The sequence below is a fragment of the Leucoraja erinacea genome, chromosome 31 (genome assembly GCF_028641065.1).
Source record: "Leucoraja erinacea ecotype New England chromosome 31, Leri_hhj_1, whole genome shotgun sequence".
Taxonomy (NCBI): Eukaryota; Metazoa; Chordata; class Chondrichthyes; order Rajiformes; family Rajidae; genus Leucoraja; species Leucoraja erinaceus.
In genome coordinates this window covers 6759031-6782872 of record NC_073407.1, presented here as the reverse complement: position 1 = coordinate 6782872, position 23842 = coordinate 6759031, and the positions used below count along the sequence as shown (strand labels likewise).

The 23842-nt window shown below is 39.7% G+C and overlaps 1 protein-coding gene across 4 annotated transcripts in view; it reads right to left on the bottom strand.

Annotated features, from left to right (window-relative positions):
• Window positions 1-23842, bottom strand: part of mapkap1 (MAPK associated protein 1) — a 244578-nt gene that overhangs the window by 201012 nt on the left and 19724 nt on the right. For all 4 annotated transcript variants that reach the window (XM_055659816.1, XM_055659815.1, XM_055659817.1 and 1 more), the window contains 3 exons: window positions 6165-6489; window positions 4680-4769; window positions 2848-2996 (listed from right to left, as the gene is read on the bottom strand). In XM_055659816.1, coding sequence (XP_055515791.1) covers window positions 2848-2996; window positions 4680-4769; window positions 6165-6423 — 498 coding nt within the window. In that variant the 5' untranslated portion in view covers window positions 6424-6489. Of the gene's footprint in view, window positions 1-2847; window positions 2997-4679; window positions 4770-6164; window positions 6490-23842 lie in introns of those variants that run through there.

Here is a 23842-nt window from a genome sequence, read left to right as displayed (position 1 = left end):
GCTGGACATTCCCAAGTGATATAATCTCCATGTTGCTGTAACGTTCTCCCTCATCAATAATTTCACCCCCCCCCCCCCCCCCTCATCTCATGCATCATCTTCTGCCATGCCAAAAGTATCAATGCTCCAGAACATTCAGCTGCCCATCCCTTAACCGTGTTCCCATAATAGCTGTCACATCCTATCCTATGGTTCGATCTACTGTACGCTTTATATAAATGATATACTTAAATTATAAAACCAATGACAAAAACGGAATATGGAGCTTGTTCTCAAGATATACACAATTTCCTAATAATCTAGGCTGATTTCATGTTGAAATGTTCCAAATATTGTTTAAAATCTACGGAACAGTTGAAGGAACTACAGTAAAGCACACTATCAAATTCAGTTTGAGTCAATTAAAGTCACAGCAGTAAAACAAAAGCTTCCTTGGTACAGTGTGCGCTGCCTTCGCACCACTCACATTTCTTACAATTGGCAGAACTTGCAATGGAAATATGAAGCCATCAGTACAAAACATTATAATGGGCAAGGTCTGAGAGTAAATTTGGAAAGCAAACGTGTAATTAAGCACAAATCTAGAAGCTCCAGTCAACAATGACCTGTTATGTCACAGATGCCTCCTGCTTCTGTGCATTGAATACTTGCTGCCCATTTGATAAATTCAACTTGACTCACAATATAATCATGACAAAACTGATCTGATGTGAACACCAAATTGTGAACTATTTTCAGTTAAAAAAAACATGGTACTTATAATACTTTCACACAAAAAATGACATTTCAAATTTCATTTTATATTTCAGCATTTCCCTTCATTTTCCATAGTTTTTCTCTCTGAAAATACCTCATTTTGCTCACTCACTGTAAAGTGCTTTCATTGCCAGAAAAAGTGCTTTGCCTTACCCATTGTAAGAGTTCTTCAATGAAATCGACTGCTTAGTCTGCTTGATTACATTAATGTTCATTGAAAGCAGGGATGACATTTTACAAGTGATGATGTGAAAGGGGACATCCAATGTGACAGATTATAACATTCATGTGGACAGTGAAGATCGCTGACACTTTATCCCATTCTGGTCTATTTTTCCAGAAAATTAAATAACTAGCCGCATATTAGAACATAGACATAGAAAATAGGTGCTATTCAGCCCTTCGAGCCAGCACCGCCATTCAATATGATCATGGCTGATCATCCAAAATCAGTACCCCGTTCTCGCTTTCCCCCCATATCCCTCGATTCCCTCAGCCCTAAGAGCTAAATCTAACTCTCTCTTGAAAACATCCAGTGAATTTGCATCCACTGCCTACTGTGGCAGAGAATTCCACAGATCACAACCCTCTGGGTGAAAATGTTTTTCCTCATCTCAGTCCTAAATGGCCTACTCCTTATTCTTAAACAGTGACCCCTGCCTGGTTCTGGACTCCCCCAACATGGGGAATATTTTTCCTGCATCTACCCTGTCCAATCCTTGAAGAATTTTCTATGTTTCTAAAAGATCCCCTCTCATCCTGCTATATTATGTTTTCTATATGCAGCAAATGGAGGGATACAGTTTATGTGTAGGCATAGAAGATTAGTTTAACTTGGCATCACGTTTAGCATGACATTGTGAGCAGAAAGGCTTGTTCCTGCGCTGTACTGTTTTCTATGTAGGGTTAATGTCTAACCTTGGCATGTAAGAAGAAAAGACGGGAAGCATGCGTTTGTCTCAGACAGCCAAATTAGAATACACCATTTGTGTGCGTTCCGACAATAGTTTAGTTTCTCAAAAAATTAAATATTGGTCCCGATTTGACACAAGGATGAAACATAGATTTCTCGTTTCATAACATCACTGATAAACATATCAACCAATACACAATGCAAGTGACAGCAACTTCCACAAACTTCACAATTGCTTTCAGCTGCAGCTTTGCCTTGCAGCCAGTTCAGATTTATGCCTAATGCTAATTGTAAAGTATAATAGGTTAGAAACTGAGCTCTCTCTCTTTGCGGCTAACTGACTGTTTGATTAGTTTAACGATTGGCTGCTCAGCCAACTTCATATCATTACTGAGTGATACAAGGAACACTTGGAGATCAGATTAAAAATGATAGTTCACGGCATGGATACCATCAAATCGTATCCGCCAACTCTTTTAGAGAACAGTATTGAGAGCGAAGATAGACACAAAAAGCTGGAGTAACTCAGCGGAACAGTCCGCATGTCTGGAGAGAAGGAATGGGTGATGTTTCGGGTCAAGGTCCTTCTTCAGACAACAAAGTATTCACCATACATTTGTAAAGTTATTTTATTGAGTGTTGAATAAAAATCCACAAGATATTTGTTGCTTAATTCATTGATTATTAAGCAAATAGTTTGAATTGAATTCAAATGCAGTAAAGTGAATTATTCTAAAGTCATTAAATAACAAAACAGTTTACACAATGTTGGGCTGTAAGCAAAAATAATAATGTTGATTGTGAATTTGTATCACTTCCTTAATGAGGAATATTTCCTCTGAACTAATTTTAGCAGACTTGTGAATACAATTATGATCTTACTAATGGTACACAGAGGAAATCACCCAAGACTTATTTATGTATTTAACTGTTCTGCATTGGAAGGATGACAAGTTGAAGTCAGCAGGCTCATCATATGAAAGACAAAAAGCAATCCAACACTGATCTTGTCGATTCTTAACTTACTTAATGACCACCCCCACTCCTCAAAAATAGTGACCAACTAACTGCTTGTTATCTAATAATTATTTGGTGGATCTTTTGATTGTTTTATACACAGATGGGACATCTATGAACAAAAATGCACTGTAAAATGCGAAATGCTATCCTGCACTCACCTTGCCATCAAACTTGGAATACTCATTGAATGGGTTGTTCAGCTGATGCGGACAGTGTTCAAGTCGTACAGAAAGCATAGATGATGTTCCAGCAGTCAGTGGTTTTGCACGGAAGTCCTTCTTTTCGAATAAGCAGCCGAGTTCTTCAGCTGAAATATGAAGAACCACTTCTCAATAGTCATTCACTACTAAATTACCTATGAAGTTATACAAATTCTCCGGTCTTGACGGTGATGGCCTGGTGTTATAATGCAACAAGTAAAACAGAACACAGTTTACTTTTTTCTCATGTGGCTCAACTTTAATAAAGCGCTGCACGGATCTATTCCCTGCCACCTCACAAGAGTCACACAATGGGTGCAAGTCTGTCTCAGACTTAGGAACCCCAAAAACAAGTGACAAAGGCACTGACGGCAGGCTTAACCAAATAAATGAAGTTCATAAATGAGAAAATAATAAAAATAGAAGTTATGATAAAAGGTTTATATGGATAACTAATTTCCATGTGATGAAAATTCTATTCACGCAGCATTTAAAGCTCACTCCAAAGAGGATACTCTGTGATAAATTTGCTATTAACTTGTGCCACATCCATTTAACTTTTAATCCTTTGCATTATGAATGAATTAACTATACTTCAAAGAAGGAAGTTCAACATAAAATTAAATTAATTTTAATGGAATTTATGATAATTCGAGATAACATAAAACGCAGATAAAAGTGTTCATATTCTTTTTATGTGTCTGCTATTTCTTTCCTGAATTGAAATTTCAGACGCCCCATCTCTATAAAGTATCCCATAACACCACTTGGGGAAGTTTCAAGCATGACTCCATTCATGCCACGCATTTACATTGATGCTATACAATGTGTTTCTGCTCCACGGTCATGATTTCTAAAGCCAAATCCATGAAAATGGACACTGGATTTGTCAGGGGGAGCAGAATAGATGGTAGTTAATGAAGCTTCATAGTGATGGGAAATTTACTAACCGAGTGACAAGGGCAGTGTCGTTTTGGTGTCATGAACCATCAACTGTGAGCACCCGAGAAAAAATGGAATCGATTAAAGAAATAAAATTAGCAATCTTCTGAAACTTTGCAATGGACAAACCTTTCAAATTGATCCTACATATCACACTTTCTATAAAAATTTCAAATACTAACTACCGTGAAAGTACAACTCAAGTTGAGAGTGCTTTACAATCTTGCACCTCTCTAATTACTGTTGAATAACTAAAATTAAATCATCACTGTTTCTACCAATAGAAAATCAAGAAGGCTTTTAGCATTAGTATTCACTGTACTTTTCGTTCTCACACCCCACCACATATACTGTGTAAAAATATGCTGCAGTACTTTCTTTGAGGCATTAACTTAATTTACCAATAGCAATTATCAAAACTGACATGAGATTGAATTTTGCTTAAACAGTACAACTGAATAGAGAGCCAGGTTTGATCCTGTATAAAGGTGCTGTCTGAACGGAGTCCGTACGTTCTCCCCATGACCGCATGTGTTTTCTCTGGGTGCTCCAGTTTCCTGTCACACTCCAAAGACGTACAAGTTTGTCTGTTAATTTGGCTTTGGAAAAAATTGTAAATTGTCTGTAGTGTGTAGGGTAGTGTTAGTGTACGGGGATCGCTGGTCGGCGTGGACAGGTGCCCGTTTCCGTGCTATATCTCTAAACTAAGAATACTGCATTCATTGAGCCGCTGAGTTTCTCCAGCAGTTTTTTTTCTCTCTGAATACTGCATTCAATTAACTTCTAAAGTTTTTATTAAGCTCCAGAGCAAGTTTAAATTGTACATGAGTGCTCAAAACATGCTTTACCTGAGAGTATAGCGTTTCTCTCTTTCCACTGAACATTTTTGCATTTAATCTGATTTTGTCGTTCTTTTCGTAATCGTTCAAGTCTTTGAGCTGCAAAAAACAAGGGATTTCTTTAAAAACAAAAAACAAAATCTTTGTCCTGGGAACTCAGCAATAAAAGTGTCATAATGAAATACAATTACACATTTTAAATGGGTATTTTATATTGTATTATAACTATGTCAAACGCTCATAAATTTTCGAAGATGACACCACAGCTATGCAAATACCAACAAAATTCTGAAAGTGTCCATGATTAATAATTGAATTTAAAAGACATAAAACATTAATAGAGCCCATAAAGAGTTTCAACAGTGCAGGGAATATTAAAATGTAAAAACATGTGTGATTAATAATCTGGTTCACAACTATAAATCATTAATAATGTTTCTTCCCGAAATGTTAATGGTTAGTAAAAGTCAATTGAGTATCAGATTACAAGGGATAAAATTATTACCTGGGTTTTCTTAAACTCAAAAGCGAACTGAATTTCTTGTTCAGTATTTTATTCTTTTACGATCAAACTAAAATATCATTCGACCGTGTGTCTGGAATAGTGTTAAGTGTTCTGATTTGGACCTGAGGAAGTGCAGCTCGTATTACTTGTATTAATATTGCACACCCAATAGGTTTCAACTTGAGGAAACAAAAGGGGTTATTGGATTGTGCTTCCTCTCCCATGAGAGACATTTCTTCAACTTTTGTGAATTATGAACCATTTTTCCAGGCAGGATTTTTTTTAAGAGAGGAATAACTATCCGTAAACCTGCTGACTAGGACACTAAATTGCAGAGTTTAAGTTGAAAGCTTAAAAAATTACTTGTTGGAATTCTCAACGTCAAATACAACTGAGAATTTAGCAATATATTTACCGGAATAGGTTGAATGTACCAAGACAATTATAAAGTCCAATATGATCTAAATTACATATTTTGCACTAAAAAGTTGCACATTGTTTTCCAGTAAAGGATGTTACTGAACTAATCTAACACAGGGTGGTGGAATGGGTGGAATGGGCAGAACATCCATCAGAAAAATCACTTGTTATTCAGCAGCAAGCCAGAATCCTGCAGGGAAAATAGTCAAGTGTCTACTTCAATGTCATCAATAGCGCAACACACATCTTCTTGGTCATGTGATACAACCTGCCACACAGACCTTGTGTCAAACCCCCCCCCCCCACTGAGTGTCAGCTTTTCCAAACCACAAAAAGTGTCATGTCCCAAATCCTTCTTTACTACAAGACTAATAACCTATTTTATCAGTTTACACAGTTGTGTATTTTTCTAGTTTAACCAAAATACTAATTTTGATTCAAAACAATTGTACCATGAGGAATCGGCACGTCAAGATTACTGAACTTTACTGTGCAGTTGTGGAAATAAAATTAACACATTACAGACCAATAACACTTCTTACTCACCCAAGGTGCATTTAGGGTTTTACCTGTGTTTGATCGCCTCCGAATACCAAAATCCCAACTTGAGGTAATGTCAACTGATTGCGAGTAGTCATAGCCCTGAGTCTCACCACTCCCTTCCCCCTGCACTTTTGTCCTGAAATTGCTGGATACAGGAGCGTACATTTTCTCCATGTCAACATCATGGTCAATGAGAACCATTTCACACATCCCCGTGTCATCGCTTGTGACATGTGACTGACGAATGTGAGCCAGGATAATGGCAGGGTTGTCCAGAAAGGCCATTCTTTTGATGAAGCAGCTTCTTCGAAAGTTATTTTCTCTCTTCCATGTTACATCCTGAAGGCCGAGCTGAAAATACACAAAATGCATGGGATAAATTTGCAAATTATTGCAACTGGTCTCAAATCAAGATTTTCATGAAGGCCGACACAAAAAGCTGGAGTAACTCAGCGGGTTAGACAGCATCTCTGGAGAAAAAGGAACAGGTGACGTTTCGAGTCGTGACCCTTCTAGATTGAAGACTTCTCTTTCTGCCCAACAACCATCTACAGGTTGACACACCGATCAACAATTTGGAATTCTTGGGGTAAAACATCGACTGCAATTTCAGATGGAAGAATACTGTTTGCAGAAAAGAAAACAACCCTGAAAATTAGATTTTGACAATTCATCACGCTTGACTCTTCATTTTTCTTGCACATACACATACATGTGCAGAAAAATCATCTTTTTTACCAGACCCTTTACAATTGACGACAACCTGGCTGAAGTGCTTGTACTCTAATGCATCCCACAGGATGAAAGATGCATGCATGTTAACTCCGAATGTGGGGAAACGGAATAATGTTATTATAGGCAGTGGAGGCTACTCAATGTGCTCCATGATTGAACCCAAGGCTTTACCACAGAGTTGACAAACACATGCATGTCACTCATTGTAACGCCACCCATCCAAGAGGCCACAGCCACCCCTCTCCAGGAATATTCCGTGTCACTGAATAATGTCACTCTTTGCACCACCAGCACCAAAAGGTCATGCTGCGAGCTATAGGCGAATGGAGGCTGACTCTTACCTAGATTTAAATCTGAAGCCAAGGCACTGAATGCTGTGCTCCATATTGTGGCAAAGGGATTCATATACAGTGTATGAACTATGGACTATGTATAAACACTGCTATAATTTTTACATGGTGAAACCAAAATGTATAACAATGGCCTTTATTAAAATCTGACAATGTGCACTTTAACCACATGTGATTTTTTCTATTACAAATCTCAAATTGTAGAGTACATAGGCCAATAAATAAATGATGGGTCTTTGTCCCAAACATTATGGAGGGCATTGATGTCTGCTTCACAGTTGGCATGAAGATGGTGGGCCAAAGGGCCATGGCCTGACATATGACCCCCTGGTTCAGATACAATAGCCCACCGGGGCAGTTAACCTTTTGAATGGGAGAAGCTGCCATTTTGCAACTTCTTACTATTATTCTGCTGGGCCAATGTTATCTTGTAGATAGCAATTGCTCAAGTCACTAATATTGTATCCAAAGTACCTGCAATGATTTGATTTTCCAACCCAACTTTAACAATTGAAACAATAACTGGACAACTGCTTGGGTGCAATTGACTACAAATCATGGACTCAACACAATTTCCTTTCCATTCCAGATTTTCTTTTCTTTCAACGAAAGGGAATTGGGTGAATGCATTACTTTAAGACAAGCAGTGGCCAAAGGTGCAATTTATTTGGAATAATGTAATAATGAAGTCAGCTACACTAATCTTGTATTAAGATGGACTACATTTAGATCAACTAGTCCATTCTTACCTTCATAATCTGGAAGTCTCTTGCCAACCAAATTGTTTTTCCACCTTGCCACAACATTGCTCATTTCCCTACTCCCTAGGGCACTGACAATTCAAGGGACATCTACTTCAACCAAACGTAGTGGCTGTTATGTTTAAGTTCTCACTAAGCACGTGATATTCTACAACTGAATACTTCTCACTATAGTTAATATAGCACAAACAGCATGTCTTTGCACGCCATCAGAAATCTATTTACAGTAATCCCATTTACCAGCAGTTAATCTGCAGCCTACAATGTCTTGGCAATTCATGTGCATGTCCAAGTGCTTCTCAAGCTTTGAGAGAATGCCTGCCACCATCATCTTCAGCCAGTGCATTGTAGATTGCACCCACTCTCTTGGTGAAAAAAATCTTCCTCGGATCACCTTTAAAGTGATCTCTTGCCTTAAGCCCATGACTTACACAGAAATGCCGGGCGAAATTTATCGACCCTACTATTGCCTCTCAATTGGGTGTACCATGATCAGGTCGCCTCTATCTTCTGCGCTCCAAGGAAAACCAAGACAAACCAGCTTTCCCAAGAAAGCATATTGTTCTGTATTGTAAACGGACAGCAGGATTTTATAAAGATGAAACGGTCTGGTGTTTTGCTGGCCACCATTCCTTTGTAACCAATGGATCCCAATCTTCCTGAATTAAAACCTCACTTTTTGCACTCTGCAAATACCTAGCATCACGTTCCTATCTTCATGACATCTTCAGCTTTGTATACATCTTTGCCCTTGGATAGATGATCATCAACAGTGAACTTTAACTTTTGCAAGGTGTTGGAACAAATAGCAGCTTTGGCCCATCTTGCACACTCTAATGTACAACTTCCATTCATTTCATATTGAGAGATGGAAGATTAATTCCAGGAAGATGCCAAGGATTCACAAGCCAAATGCAAAACTGAGATGAACAAATGCATCCAAACTCTAATGCAGATGAGTGAAGCCTTACACTACCCAAGTCTTACCCATTCACCAGTTCCATATCTATTTTTAGTTTGTCTAATTTCCTCTTCTAGACATAACATAAACAAGTCGGAACTCAAAAAGAAAAATCAAATGTAAAATAACTGTTGGGGGGGAAGGGGAGCGGGGGGGGGGGGGGGGGGGGGGGGGGGGGGGGACACTTAAAGTATCCTTTCCATCCCCACTTCCATCTCCAGAAAACAAACCAGAATGAATGTCACTACTCAGTTCAGACTGAATTCTGCCCTAGGTTTACGATAAATACTCAGTATTGCTTATGGAGAAGAATTTACAGGCGTAATTCATGAACAGAACAGCATGAATGCGAGTTCCAGCACAAGGCTTGATTTCAGTGACTTTGCAGCACTGCACACGCGCTTCAATCAATGTACAACTCTCAGTGAGCCCACGTGCCTTTCATTGAGATATTGAACAGATCTTTTTTATTTTAAATGAGTAATGACAACTTGTTCTTTTAGTCACCTGGCATTTTCAAATAATAATAATATCCAAATTCACCAAAGCTCATAATCAACAATAGGTAGACAAAAGTGCTGGAGAAACTCAGCGGGTGCAGCAGCATCTTTGGAGTGAAGGAAATAGGCAACGTTTCAGGCCGAAACCCTGAAGAAGGGTTTCGGCCCGAAACGTTGCCTATTTTATTTTGTCTACATTCAATTTTCCAGCATCTGCAGTTCCTTCTTAAACTCAAAATCAACAATGTTCAGTTTTCATTCATGCTCAATGAAAGTTTCAATGTGGAACTGGTCTTTTCAGGGACTGAATAATTAAGTTCAGAAAGAAAATTTAGAGACAAATGCAAAGTCTTGTTCCTCAAATTCTCTCGGTTGGTTTTGCTGGTATCATCGCAACCATATCAAAGACAATTTCATTAGATTAGCAGATTGCTCAAATACAAGTAAGCAACTCTTCGGCCAACGTAAACTCTGCTTTCACTATTAGCCTAAATGCATATTATCATGCAGGTACTACGGGTTAACACCAGGAAGACAATTTACCCAACTAGAATTTAAATGTAATCGACTAGCTGAAACTTTACCAGCCTTTCTCACCATTAACTTAGTATTCACAAAATAAGCTGTTATACAGGAAACAGATTTTTTTTTAAAAACGGTAAACTTTTAAAAGGATCTGTGTACATACAATGCCAAAGTAATCTGCCTTGTATTGAACATCAACTAATCTTATAACTAATCTAATTAAGTTATAAGTTACTGACCCTTTGGTCCCACTCATCCATCTAATCTAGTCCCATATCCCTCTAAACCTTTCCTATCCATTTACTTGAAGACATGTATTTTCAATGTTATTTGTATCTGCCTCAACTACTTCCTTTGGCAGCTCATTCCATGTGCTCACGATCCACACTGAAAGGTTGACCCTTGGGTAATACCAAAGGGGCAATACCAAGTACATCTCACCAACTGTAACATTTCATCCCCACAACACTCAATTCCCTGAATGAAGCAGCATGCCAAAAGCATTTTTCACCACCCTATATACCCATTATGTTATTTTCAGGGAACTATATACTTAAACTCCTTGATCCCTCTGTTCTACAATGCTCTCCAGGACCTTAAACTTCATTGTAAAGATCCTGCCCGGCTTTGACTTTTAAAAATGCAACACCCCACACTTACTGGAATTAAAATCCATTTGCCATTCCTCAGTCTACTTGCCCAGCTGATCAAGGTTGCATTATAATTTTTGCTAACTGACTTTATTGCGTGTGATATCACCCATTCTGGGGTAATCTGTAAACTTACTAATGTGCCTTGAACTTTCTCATCCAAATCGTTTACATAGAAAGCAAACAGCAATGAGCAAACCTGAGGCACACCTCTAGTCCTAGGCCTTTAATTCAAAAAGCAACCTTCCACCATCACCCTCCGCTTCCTGCATGAAACTAATTCTGTGTCAACTTCCCCTACCTTTTGTTGAACTCCTTATGAACAACATTTACAGACCTGCTATCTTCAACTTTTGTTACTTCTTTAAAAGCTCAAATTCATGACACGATCTCCCACGCACAACCATTCTGACTATCCCTAATCAACCAGTCTTTCATGATGCATATACATGTTATCCTTCAGAATTTTCTTCAGTAACTTTCCTCACACAGATCTTCTTCTTGCGTATGGCGTGCACAGCCTAAAGTTGTAGGACAACTTGTTCTATTTGATCTTATCCAGGGCTCGAAATTAACGGTTGCCTGGGTGCCATTGACCACTCAAGCCGGGCAACTAAACACCGAGTGTGGGGTGTTGCATTTTGCCTGGCTTGGCAACCAGATACTGGTTTGTACCAAAGATAGACCACAAAAACCTGGAGTAACTCCGCGGGTCAGGCAGCATCTATGGAGAAAAGGAACGCGACGTTTTGTGTCACGCTGTATTGCGTGAGAAAGATACTAGGTGCGTGATGACGAAATGTCGGAGCGAATGACAGGTCCCGCACAGCGGCAGTAGCGGCTGCGACAACGGCTCCATCACCTCCTCCCCCCCGCACCCCGCCCGACCTGATAGCGGACGCTGCTTGCAAATCCACTACCCGGCGCTTTAAAAAAAAAAAAAAAAACCCTCCCGCACGCCGAGGCTGGGAGGAGCGAGGGAGGGGGAGGGGGAGGCCTCGGCGTGCGGGGGGTTTGTTTTGAAAGCAGTTATCCTGTTAGCGGGTTTGAAAGCAGCGGCCGCTATCAGGGAGGAGTTGGTGATGGAGCCGCTGCCGCAGCTGCTGCTGTGCGGGACCCGTCATTCGCTCCGACACTTGTGAAGCAGCTGCACCAAACATACTATAGCTATATGATCTTTGAGCTGCACCTCTCGGCACCGTTGGCTGGCGGAGGAGGGAGGCGGTGGGGAGGAATTCCCAGCGGCCAAGGCAGCGGGCAATGTTGTCCGAGGAGCGCTGACCTTCCTTCCTCCTCGCCCCCCTTCTCTCTCTCTCTCTCTCTCTTGTACGCCCCCTCTACCCCCCCCCCCCCCCCTCCCGGGACCCCTGCTCTACATCCCGCACTAATCCCCATTCCCGCCTCTATTCAGTCCTCACTGACATCCCCTGTGCTCCCCTCCCCATCTCTCCCCCCCTCCCCCAATCTATTCATCCTGCGCTGATCACCCTATCCACCTCGCATTGATTCTCCTGCCAACCCCCCCTCCATCCATCCTACACTGGTCCCCCAATTCACCCTGTACTTACCCCTTTCCCATCCATCCTGCACCTCCTCCATCCATCCTGTACTGATTCCCCCATCCATCCTGTACTAATCCACGCATTCATCCCGTACTGACCCACCCTCCATTTACCCTGCACCTTCCTCCATTCATCCTGTAGTGATTCCCCATTCATCCTGCACAGACCCTCCGATCCACACTGTACTGACCCCCCCCCCCCCCAATTCATCCTGCGCTGATCTCCCCCCCCCCCCCCCCCCACCTATCCATCCTGTACTGATCCTCCCATTCAAGAAGAATGGGGGGAACAGTCTGAAGAAGGGTCTCGACCTGAAACATTGCCTATTCCCTTCGCTCCATAGATGCTGCCTCACCCGCTGAGTTTCTCCAACACTTTTGTCTACGCCCATCCATCCTGTACTGAACCCCCCCATTCAACACCACTGACATCCCCCGTGCTCTCTCCTCACAATTTTACCTACTCCAACCAACACGTAATAATTCACCTGCCTCAATCCATCCATTCTGCACTGACTGCCTTCTAACCAACCCCCCCCCCCCCCCCCCCCCCCGCCATCTATCCACCCCGCACTGATTCACACACACCCCCTTCCCTGACCCTATTGTCCTGGAAATGTCTTCAGAGCGAATATTGACTATGTTTGATAACGGAATGCAATCAAATGTGTTTTAATTCCCAATGTTATTATTGGTTTTAATCCATAAAGATGGATTAATTAAATTGTGAACACGTGAAACATTAAAACCGCAGTGTTCGATTGTCACTGTTACCGTTGACACGTTATTACAGAATTCATTTTAACGGCTCTTAATATGGAGTATCAGCACTGTAGTTATTTAATGAGCAACATTCACAACTATACGTACGCATATATGTTACCATGGTCCAGGATTTATTGACACAGGTTGATCATACGCTGAATAATCCAACCACATTTTTGTTTGGAAGTGGAAAGAACTAATAGAAATTGCAATGTGTAAAAATAGTTGAGATACTGTCTTATAATTTTGCTGCATGTCATTTTGGGATATATCATGTCTTGATTGGTGAATGTTTAGTTTGTGACTTTATTTGAAGCAGAAATAATATGTGAATGCTTCATTGAGCATAATTCTGACTGGTAACTATGCGCTTCGTCCGAGCACATTATCGCACGTGTCATGCAAGCCATCTCAAAACTGTCATTTGGCAACCTAAAAAGCTGCCAAGGTTGCCCGGCTGGCAACAGGGAAAAAAAGTTAAGCGAGAGCCCTGTTATTTGATTGTGCACACCAGGTTGATTGCATTTGTCGAAACAGGGCGGACCAGGGAAGGTTGCAATCTTCCACCCCCCAACACAGATGTTAGGTTTATTGATCTATAGTTCCCAGGGTTTTTTTTACAGCCCTTCTTAAATAGAAGTGCAACATTAGCCACCCACCAATCTTCAGCATCTCACCCATGTCTTGTGATGATTCGTATATCTCAGCCAGAACTATGCAATTTCCTTGAGTTTCCCCAGTGTCCTTGAATATATCTGACCTGGCCTGGAAGATTTATTCACCTTCTTATAACGGACCAGCATTTATTCTTGTGAAGTTAAAATCCTTTTTTCACAAAGCGAAAAACTACCATTAACTCCTGTAGGGAACTACAATCATGCTAAGTGGGAAAGGCTCAGAACTTATCAGGCAACTTGCACACCTTAAGTACAGTGAATCAGCAGTCACTTCAGCAGCAGAAATGCACAGCACCACAATCTGGAACCTCATGGTGCAGCATTTCCAGCTCCTTGCCGTTACTATTACAGAGTTCAACATGGAGTGCAGAAGGGTATACGGGAGCACCAGCTTGCATACCCAAAATTGAACATTTGATTTACTATATGATTAAAAAATGGTTAAAAAGGCGAAGGGGCCAGGCATTTTCCCCAGTTGTAAAACTAAACACCTGTACTCTAGAACTATCAGCACCTCCAGTTAAGGAGTTCACAGTACAGTTACAATATTGACAAAGTGTCAATACAATATAGACATTTCCACAATGGGCAAGATCGCTATAATGGCAGTAATGGGAAAAATCTAAAAAATATGATTAAATGATTTATTTTTTTGCATGAATTACATTTAAATAACACTTCTCAGGTTGTTATCAAGGTTTTCACACCTAACTCCAGGCCATCCATCTATTCCCAGAGCCTTCACTCTTCAAAAGGACGAGCTGCATTCCAGAGGGGATATGTCCATAATTGGAGCAGCCCCAAGAACATTATAAATATTGCCCCATTCTGAACTTGTTTTGAATGAAAGAACTACAAAAATAATTACACAACCCAAATTCCAGATCAAAGGTGTACAGATAAAATTTCAAATCTGAAACATTATTAACATAAAACAAGTAATGGGCAGTAATTCCCCTTTACAGCACCATCCGTAATGAACTAATCCCGCATGGCGATTGCCAGAGTTAAAAACCAATGAACTGAGGGTGCAGAGATTCACCATTGGTGAAAAAAGATCCAAGGGGCTGTGAAAAAACAATCTTCCTGCATCTAGCCTGTCCACCCCTTTTTTGAAATAAGTCCCTCTAGCACCTGGTGTTAATCTACACCTAAGTCAGTCCAGGCCATCCATCTCTATTCCCAGAGCCTTCACTCTTCAAAAGGACGAGCTGCATTCCAGAGGGGATATGTCCATAATTGGAGCAGCCCCAGAACATCGATATAAAAATATTCCTTTTGCAATGGTCTATCATATCATTCGCTTTCTTTACTGCCTGTTGCACCTTTGGTGAGCAATTGTTTTTGCCACCATTTAAATAATAGTCCCATTGCCAAACATTGCCCACTCACCCAGCCTATCCAAGTCCTCCTCTCATCTCTCGCTGACATGTCTTGATAATTTTTTTTTTTTTATGTAAAATAGCTGGGGTCCCACAGGCCAGGAAAATGGCTTTACTCATAATTTTAGCCTCAATACTTGCCGTGAAAATAATCTCTGGTATAAAGCCTTCTGGAAGAAACATGGTTCAGGACTATGGAACCAAAAAAAAGATAGACACATTTACCTTTCGTAAATCCAGCTGACTTTGTCTATATCACAGAAAGTGCATCCCATTAATAACTGACTCTAATTTCAACCGATTTAGACTAATGGTCTGTACCCCGTTTTCTCTCTCCCCTCCCTTCTTAAAAAGTGGGGTTACGTTTGCTAAATCAGGAACTACTACCTGCAACTATTTCTGGACTACTTCTTTACTCTGCCCTATGAACATCCATTCATGGCCTCAATTCCTCCAACTGAGCGGTCCCCTGCTATAAATGTTTATGTCTTCCTTAGTTAGTTATTCATGTAAATCCTTGTTAAATCACCTGTTAAACCTTACCTTCAAATGGCATCTAAGTCTCTGAATTATGCAACCTGAAATAGAATAAAGGATAGAAGAGCCACAGTACCGTGTAATCATGAGTTTTAGATTCTTCGTAAAAGTAGGTATCCCTCTCAAACAATTTACATTCTTATTTAGTACATAATATCTAGCAACCTACCATTTAACAATGGAAACCAACAATTCTGGTTGTATATAATGGAATTAGTCTGTACTTTTGTATTTACGCAAACACGGCACTGATGATGCTGCAATATAGTACAAGTAAATTACATATTCAACATATTTGTTTTCTTTGAAGAACTCTGACAGATTGCAATGTTAGTTAAATGCTGCACATGTAATTTTCGTACTGCTTATTATGTTGACAATCACCATTATTAAAATGTACTACTTCAACACAGCTGAAGGGAAAAAAATAAATTGGGGTTGAAATGCTAGTATGACTAACCTCCAGAAATCAAGCTGCATCTACAAATAAAAACATGCTGGAAATATTGAAGTCAGGCAGCCGCTGTGGAGAGAATGAAGTTTCAGGTGCACAACATCTGCAAATGTGGAATGAGAAATTTAAGAACAGTAAAGCACAGAACAGGCTGGTTTGCCCACAATGTCCGTGCCGAACATGATGCCAAGATCATTTATCTGCCTGCACATAACCCATATCCCTCCATTTTCTACAAATCTGTATGCCTATCCAAAAGTCTTTTAAATTGCACTAATTTATCTCCTTCAACCAGTAGCGCGTTCCAGGCACTTGTCATCCTCTTTTTTAAAAACTTGCCCCGCCAATCTCCTTTAAACTTTGCCCATGTCACCTCGAAGTCAAGTATTTGATTTTAACATTCTTGTTTTAATTTGTGCATATCAAGTAAACAAAAGGAAAACAGTCAGGTGACGTCACAGTGATTACTACAACAAAGCAACTACATGCAAACTTGAGGAAAACTTCTCCACAAAGTTGGAATTATTCCCCCAAATAAGATTATCTGCCTTTAACATAAGTGGGTAGTCAACAAGATCAATTTGTTTGCAGCATTTACATAGGGAAGCAGTGTAGACAGTGGGAGTACTTGGTGTTAATTTGAGAAGGCCCTCAATCCCATAAATAGAATAAACGAGGGAGATGTTAACAATTGCTTCCACAGATTGATGAAGGAAATGCCTAATGAGGGGACAACTTGATTTTGAACTAATTAAAGTGATCCTCACCCCACTCCCAAGTCATCGGCTTGGCATCCAGTACCATGTGTTGCCTACAACAGAACGCATAGACCCAGGTCATGGACAAAACAATGGTTTGCGATTTATAAGATTGCAGCTGAAAGAGTGAATGCTTGAATAACTGTTGTACCAAGCAAGGTGATTTAAATTTTCACATTTAAGAAATAGATTGATGTATATGACAAATGAGGGTTGAGAGCTGGAATTATAAATGAGACTATAAAGGAAAAAGTTGTACTAACTGTATGCTGACTGAACAACAGAAGGGTCAGATTATGGGGTGCGTTCATGAGATCTGGATTCCAAGAAGTCAGAGTTTGAGGAAGTCAGCTGGAAAGGGATAAAGATATGGCAAGAAATCAAAGTAGCAATGTGAGACAAGACAAAATTACGTAAATGATAATATAGCAATATAAAAGAGAAACTGGATGTTTAAAGGGTAAATTGAAAGAAAAAGATGAAAGAACAAAAGAGAATGCTTGCAGTCAAGCTGAAGAATGAGGTTCAGGTTTGAGGAAATATGAATTGAGAACCTGCCTAAGACATCAATAATGAGTTATGATCAGGAATACAAGTGTGAATGATAAGAGCAGACGAATAACTTTCATAAAGGAAATTACACAAATATTTCTAAAAGAAATACATTGAGCAATGTAAAAAGTGCAGGAACTCAGACAAATTGGATTTCTTTTGAATTAAAAGGTATAACAAACGTTCTATGATATTTCAGCAACAGTGCACTGGCTCCTAACAAAATAGGTTTCATTTCATTCTAGCATCTCAAGACAGATAAAGATTTCTAATCAGAATCTGCAAAATTAAAACTTGTTGGAATTCATTATAAAAATGTATTAAATAATAGTCAAAATCAGCCATTTTGTTGAATTTGATTGACCATGTATTTTTGTCTTACTCAGAGTAAATATTGCAGCCGTGCCTATATTAACTGTACACATGATCGGGACAACTTTTTAAAAATCTGTCCAGAAAAAGAAACTTGTTGCATTTCATTTTTTTAACCACATTTCTGGACATTTTAGACCAACATAATGATCAACTTTGAAAATTTAAACCAAAAACATTACTGGAATTTTAGAAATGCTTTCAATACATAAATCACACAATGAATGAAAATCATGTTCATAACTAGATGAACTGTAAATTTGTAACAAAAAGAGGTCCCCAGGTTATAACCGAGTTCTGATCTTGAGGTCATAAGAGTGATAAAGCTTGGAAACAGGCCCTTCGGCCCAACTTGCCCACCCCGACAGGTCTTGAGGGGCGGCACGGGGACGCAACAGTAGAGTTGCTGCCTTACAGCACAAGAGTTCGACCCCGGCTACGTGTCTGTATTTAGATTGTACGTTCGCCCCGTGATCTGCGTAGGTTTTCTCCGGGATCACCGGTTCCTCCTACACTCCAAAGACATACAGTCAGACATACAGTGTCTGAAGAAGGGTTTCGGCCCGAAACGTTGCCTATTTCCTACGCTCCATAGATGCTGCCGCACCCACTGAGTTTCTCCAGCACTTTTGTCTACCTCCAAAGACATACAGGTTTGGAGTTTAATTGACTTTGGTAAAATTTTTAACTTGTCCCTAGTGTGTGTGGGATAGTGTTAGTGTGAGGGGATCGCAGGTTGGTGCGAACAACTCGCGGTGTATCTCTTAACTAAATTAAATACTAAACTGTTCATAAACGGGTCATGGAATTAGCTGTAGCGGGAGAGCGAGCAGGCGCGGGAAGAGTGACCACCAGAGGGCCTCTCCGACTTGGAGGGCAAGTCTGCTCGGCGCTCTCAGCTCTGCACAACCCAGCCACCGAACATTGTGGCTCATCGGTGGAGTGGGGGGGCAGAAGACATGTGGAAATAACCCTGAACCCACCCAGCACATGCCCATAGCCACGTAGCAGCTAGCAAACTCATCCATTCTGCTGGCCTCACAAAGGCTTGCTGGTATGTGTCTATAAGTTGAGGTCCGGGGGGGGGTCTTAGGTTTATATCCTTCAGTTGAGAAATACATAAACCCCGTGGCTTTCCTGAAGTAGAATTTCTAGCTGATTTTACAAACATCCTATGACAATTTCAAGCAACACATCAATACACTGGAAATGATTTCAAAACACGTCAATTTAGAGATGTTCAGATGTTAGTTAAATGGAATGGTTAATCATTATTTTTAAACAAATGCCTACTATAATGCACATTGAATGCTCCTCAATGCAACAGCTTAGAGGTCTCTAAAAGGTTGCATTTCAGACTCAAAAATTGCCACTACCCTATCAATGCATCAAATAAATGTTGGCACCTTAATTGTGCCTTTATAACATTGTTAATGGTTTGTTAATTTACCTCCTACACTGTTATTATACTTCAAATGATTTAATGACTGCCAGGGGAGTATGCAACATATGCATGAGTTTTATCCTTCAACATTATTTTCAGTTTAAGTAATACATGCTACCCCTCCCTTACGTACAAATTAGCCATGTGAAAACTACATTCGGAATTTGCGTGTGACAAAATAAGAACAGGAATTAACGAAATAAGTTAATGAATTAACAAATATTAGTTTGATGCTTTTGTGTTGCAGTCCACACTTGTGATTGCTAATATTTGGATGCTTATTGGCAGCCCTTTGCTTGATAGAACACAACGTGTTTTGCAGGAAGACGGCATAAACCCCATCCAACTAACAAAAATCTCATACTTTTTAATGGATAGAATTGCTCATTGCAATGAATTATTAGGAAAATATTTTGTCAGCGAGAGGAAACGGTAAAGATTAAATCTCATTATAGGGTGGGGAGGGAGGAAAAGACAATAAGTGAGGAGGCAGGGTAGAGAGGATTACAAACAACGGCAATGCAGCATCCTTGACTTTATGGAGAACAAAATATTTGAGTATTCATCAATACAAAACAGATGTATCCTTCTTGGAACATCAATACCCAAGATTTATTAAGATTATAAATTGAAAAGTCACTTCAAAGTTTTACCTTCTACAAAGATAACTGCAATGTAAGGGTGTTATTTTTAACCGCGCAGAACGTAAGGGCATTCTGTCAGTGAATTCACAATACTAATCTCATAATTAGCAGCTTAATTAGGTAATTATGGCTTTGCAGGGGATGCCTAAATGAAAAATGACAACACTGCATCACGGTCACCTACTTATACAGCAGTTGTTGTATTTTTACACTTGTGTGCCGAAAACAAAATCAGTACACAAAAAGTGATCTTTTCCATGGCTTTTTCAATTTATCATTGAGTACCGGAGTTGGTTTAATTTTATTCCAAAAATGTCCGTAAAATTTCTGCAATCATTTTTCACACAAATCCACGAGGAAAAATCCAAAGTAGTTTAAGCCAAACATTTCAAGACTCCCAACATTTTCTGTACATTATGAAATGAAAAACACTGGGCAGCAGTTGTGATCATCTTCAGAGCCTTTAAAGTACATGTTAAATGTGGTAGCCACTGCATGGATAATACAGCAAACTCCGTTTGCACACAGTCGCACAAAATGGAGAATTACTGTCTCTCAACTGTGACTTATGTGACTATTTCAGAGGATAATTAAGAGTAACTAATGCACATTTTTTTCTAATTGCATACGCCATATCCAAATCATTCCTAGTTGAAGGCAACAGCAACTACTTTTTAAATATTGCAAAAGCTTGTGCAATGGGCCACTACATCTGAACAAATATATACGGATAAGGAGCAGAAGGCCCCTTGATCCGCCTCTGCCATTTAGGAATATCATGGCTGGCCTGACTGTAACCTCTATTCCACATTCCTGTCTACATGCAGTGAACTTTCCAAAGATACATGATCAAAAAAAAAGTCACCTCATCTCAGTCTTAAGTGGTTGACCCACTTGAACACCCCCGCAAGAGGGAGGTGAAAGCTTGCTTGACCTGTCTGGAGCAAAAATATATAGATGACGATAAGCAAGGACGGAGGAGAAAAAGAAAATAAATCATTCCAAAGCGGACAAAAATAACGCATTTACTGAGAATCAACCATTCCTTTGCTGAAAAAGTACTGACTGTTAAGTGGAACATTAGAACAGAGCGATTAGGTGTTTGATGATCACGTTCAGAATGCAACTGCAGGTTTGTAAAATATCTCTCAGCCTCTCTTTCTGCTCTATATCAGGGCAGAGCAGGCACCACTAGAACAATGTTCTGCCAAATGTATTCTACACAAACATATTGACTTTCTCCACCTTCCTGAAGATTGTTACCAGAGGTCAGCCAACATAAAATAGGGTAGATAATAAACACACAATTCTTGAAAACAAAATAAAAAGATGTAAAAGCTTCACTATGAATCTTCTAATATACTGTAAGGCAGGCAAATTTATGACACTTTTTATTTACATGGAGAATCAAATGCTGTGAAATTTCCTGAACCTATCTTAGCAATGATTTTAAACCCAGGATTCAAATTGATATTCCTCTTTATTGTAAAATCAGCATTTATGAATATGACATTTGATGCCACAATTCAAGGAAATAAAAGGATTTGATAACCCACTGCAGATTTTAAAGAAACATCAATAGGAGCAGAAAGAGGTTTAGGGAGATAATTTCTGAGCTCAAGGTGAAACAGCTGATAGTTCAATAGTGAATGATGAAGGTAAGGAAATGAGTGGCCAAAATTATACAGGTGCCCAAATTGCAAAGTTGTTTTGCTGGAGAAAATTAGAGAAAGCAAAGAACAAGGTCATGAACATATTTGAAAAATAGAATGGCAGTGTTAAAATTGAGACAATATCAGACTAGGAACTATCATAGGTCAGCAAACACAGGAATTATAAATGAACAGAACTCAGTGAGAATGAGGATAAGGACAGCAGGATTACCGTAGGATGCAGGGTTAAAGGCTGACTCAGAGAGATAACAAATTGTTGCCTTGGGGCAAGAAAAGGCATGCTAGGATTTTAGCAGTAAACAAGAGGGGAGCATAAAGTGGTCATGTTGATGCAAAGGCCATGGGGCCAGAAGCAAAATTAAAGGTCAAATAAGACACTAATGTTGCGTAGCGACTCATTTAGCTTTATACAGTGACCTGTGAAGAACAGTTGATGATGGGGGCATGATAACATTCAATTTGATCATTTCAATGGCAAATGGACTTGGTAAACAAAATATTTGAACAGAGATAAACACTGTGCCTGTCTCGTAAAAAGGGATTTTTCTGTTGAAAATCTGGATTCAAACCTTATGCTATAACTGGCAAAGAAAGAAGAAATCCAGAATAAATAACATCAAAGGTTATTCAAGAGAACATGAATAAATCACTCATCTTCCGAGAACACTATCACAAGAGTTATGTGCCGAAATTGGTAATGAGTGTGTGCTTTCAATAGACATTAACATCTGGAAAAATAATTTTCTCCCAAAGCAAATATCGGACTATTCAAAGTCATTGTGCTCATCTTACTATTAAGCACCACAACCTCACTGATGACAAATGCTACAGAGAGGAGTTTTAATGTCAAAGTGACTAGATAAACAACATCAGTTGGATGGATAGTTATGTGTAAGATTGTTGGAGAAAGAACAAAGCAAGTTAATAAGTCAAACTGCAAAGTAAAAGCAGTACATTTGGCTGGATCATCATGTTCTCAAGAAGTGAAAACTCCTAACTACTGGATCAAGCACTGAAATAGCAGACCAGTGGAGAAGATAAGTGTTCAAGGCCAAGAACAACCTCACAAAATAGATAGGAAAGGCCTTACACAAGCCGACATTGTCTGTGAAGGAGAGCATCAGTAAACAAACAAACCAGCTGTTATAGAAATTACTGCAGCTGGCTGGACCAATGCACTTAACTAATGAGTCACTGCTCATGAAATGAAGGAGCCCAGACAGATGGGCAGTTAAAAGATACGACGGGATCCGCAATAAATGTTATGTCACTTCAATTGAATAAGAAAAGAAAATTAATTGTTGTAGTTCACTCCATGACTGAGACACGGCCTACACACATCAAAATCTACTTAATTCCACAGTAACAGTTGAGACCAAGCCTCCTCCAGCACCATAAATCACATCAATGTCACCCAAGGTCATTAACAGTGAGGTATGAACTCTGGAGATTCGAGGAGGCAAAACTTACTTTAAGACTTGGTTAGTTACAATATTAAAACAAAATAATTTGTTGATGATTCACAAATGTGCAAGAGTAACAACGGCAAGTGTTCTTCAGTAGTATCTTTATCGTTCCATATTGTTTTCCTCCCAATTGCTGGTTTGAGAGCCATTATTGCAATTCATCAGATTTCCCCCCATCCAAATCCTAGAAAACACGACAACTCCAAAGAAAAACACTACAAATGCGGAAAATCTAGAAATAAAAATAGAAACTGCTGATACTCAAGTGAGGCAGCACCTGTGAACAGTAGAACAAATGTAATGCTTTAGGTTGACGACCATTCATCAAAAATGGGCAAGGACTATTCAGTGAACTATTGTAACTTTGCCGGAGTCAGAAACGTAGCAACTCCAGTGTACTTTCTAGGTGAGGTCTGCTACATGATTTTACCAGGTTGTATGCAAAACAAGGTATTCAACTCGAAATGTGATAATAAAGGATCATTGATTGAGGGAGAAAACGCAAGCATAAAAACCAGCGAATCAGACAGCATCCATCAGTGGAGGGAAATAGACAGATGACATTCTGAAGAAGCGTCTCAACCCAACGAAAGGACAGAGTGAGAGAGTGTTTCATGCTGCATGGAGGGCAAGGTGGAGAGAACTAAGAGCATGTTTGTCATAGGGTGACACAAATGTTGGTAGTGCTATCCAAGAGGGAAGTGAAGCTGCAATTCATTTGCTCTTCCAGTTTAGCCTATTGCAACCAATACAGTGGGTAATTGTATATTGCCCACTGTATATTGTTCAGTGTTCTGGAGAAACACTGTTCTTATGTTCACTGGAGAAACGACGAGAGGCAGGTGAAGGAAAAACTCCTTGCAGTGCGCAAGGGACTCCGTGAAGCATCCGGTTTGACACAACATCAAACATTAATTCCTTCACAATCCCAGTTTCC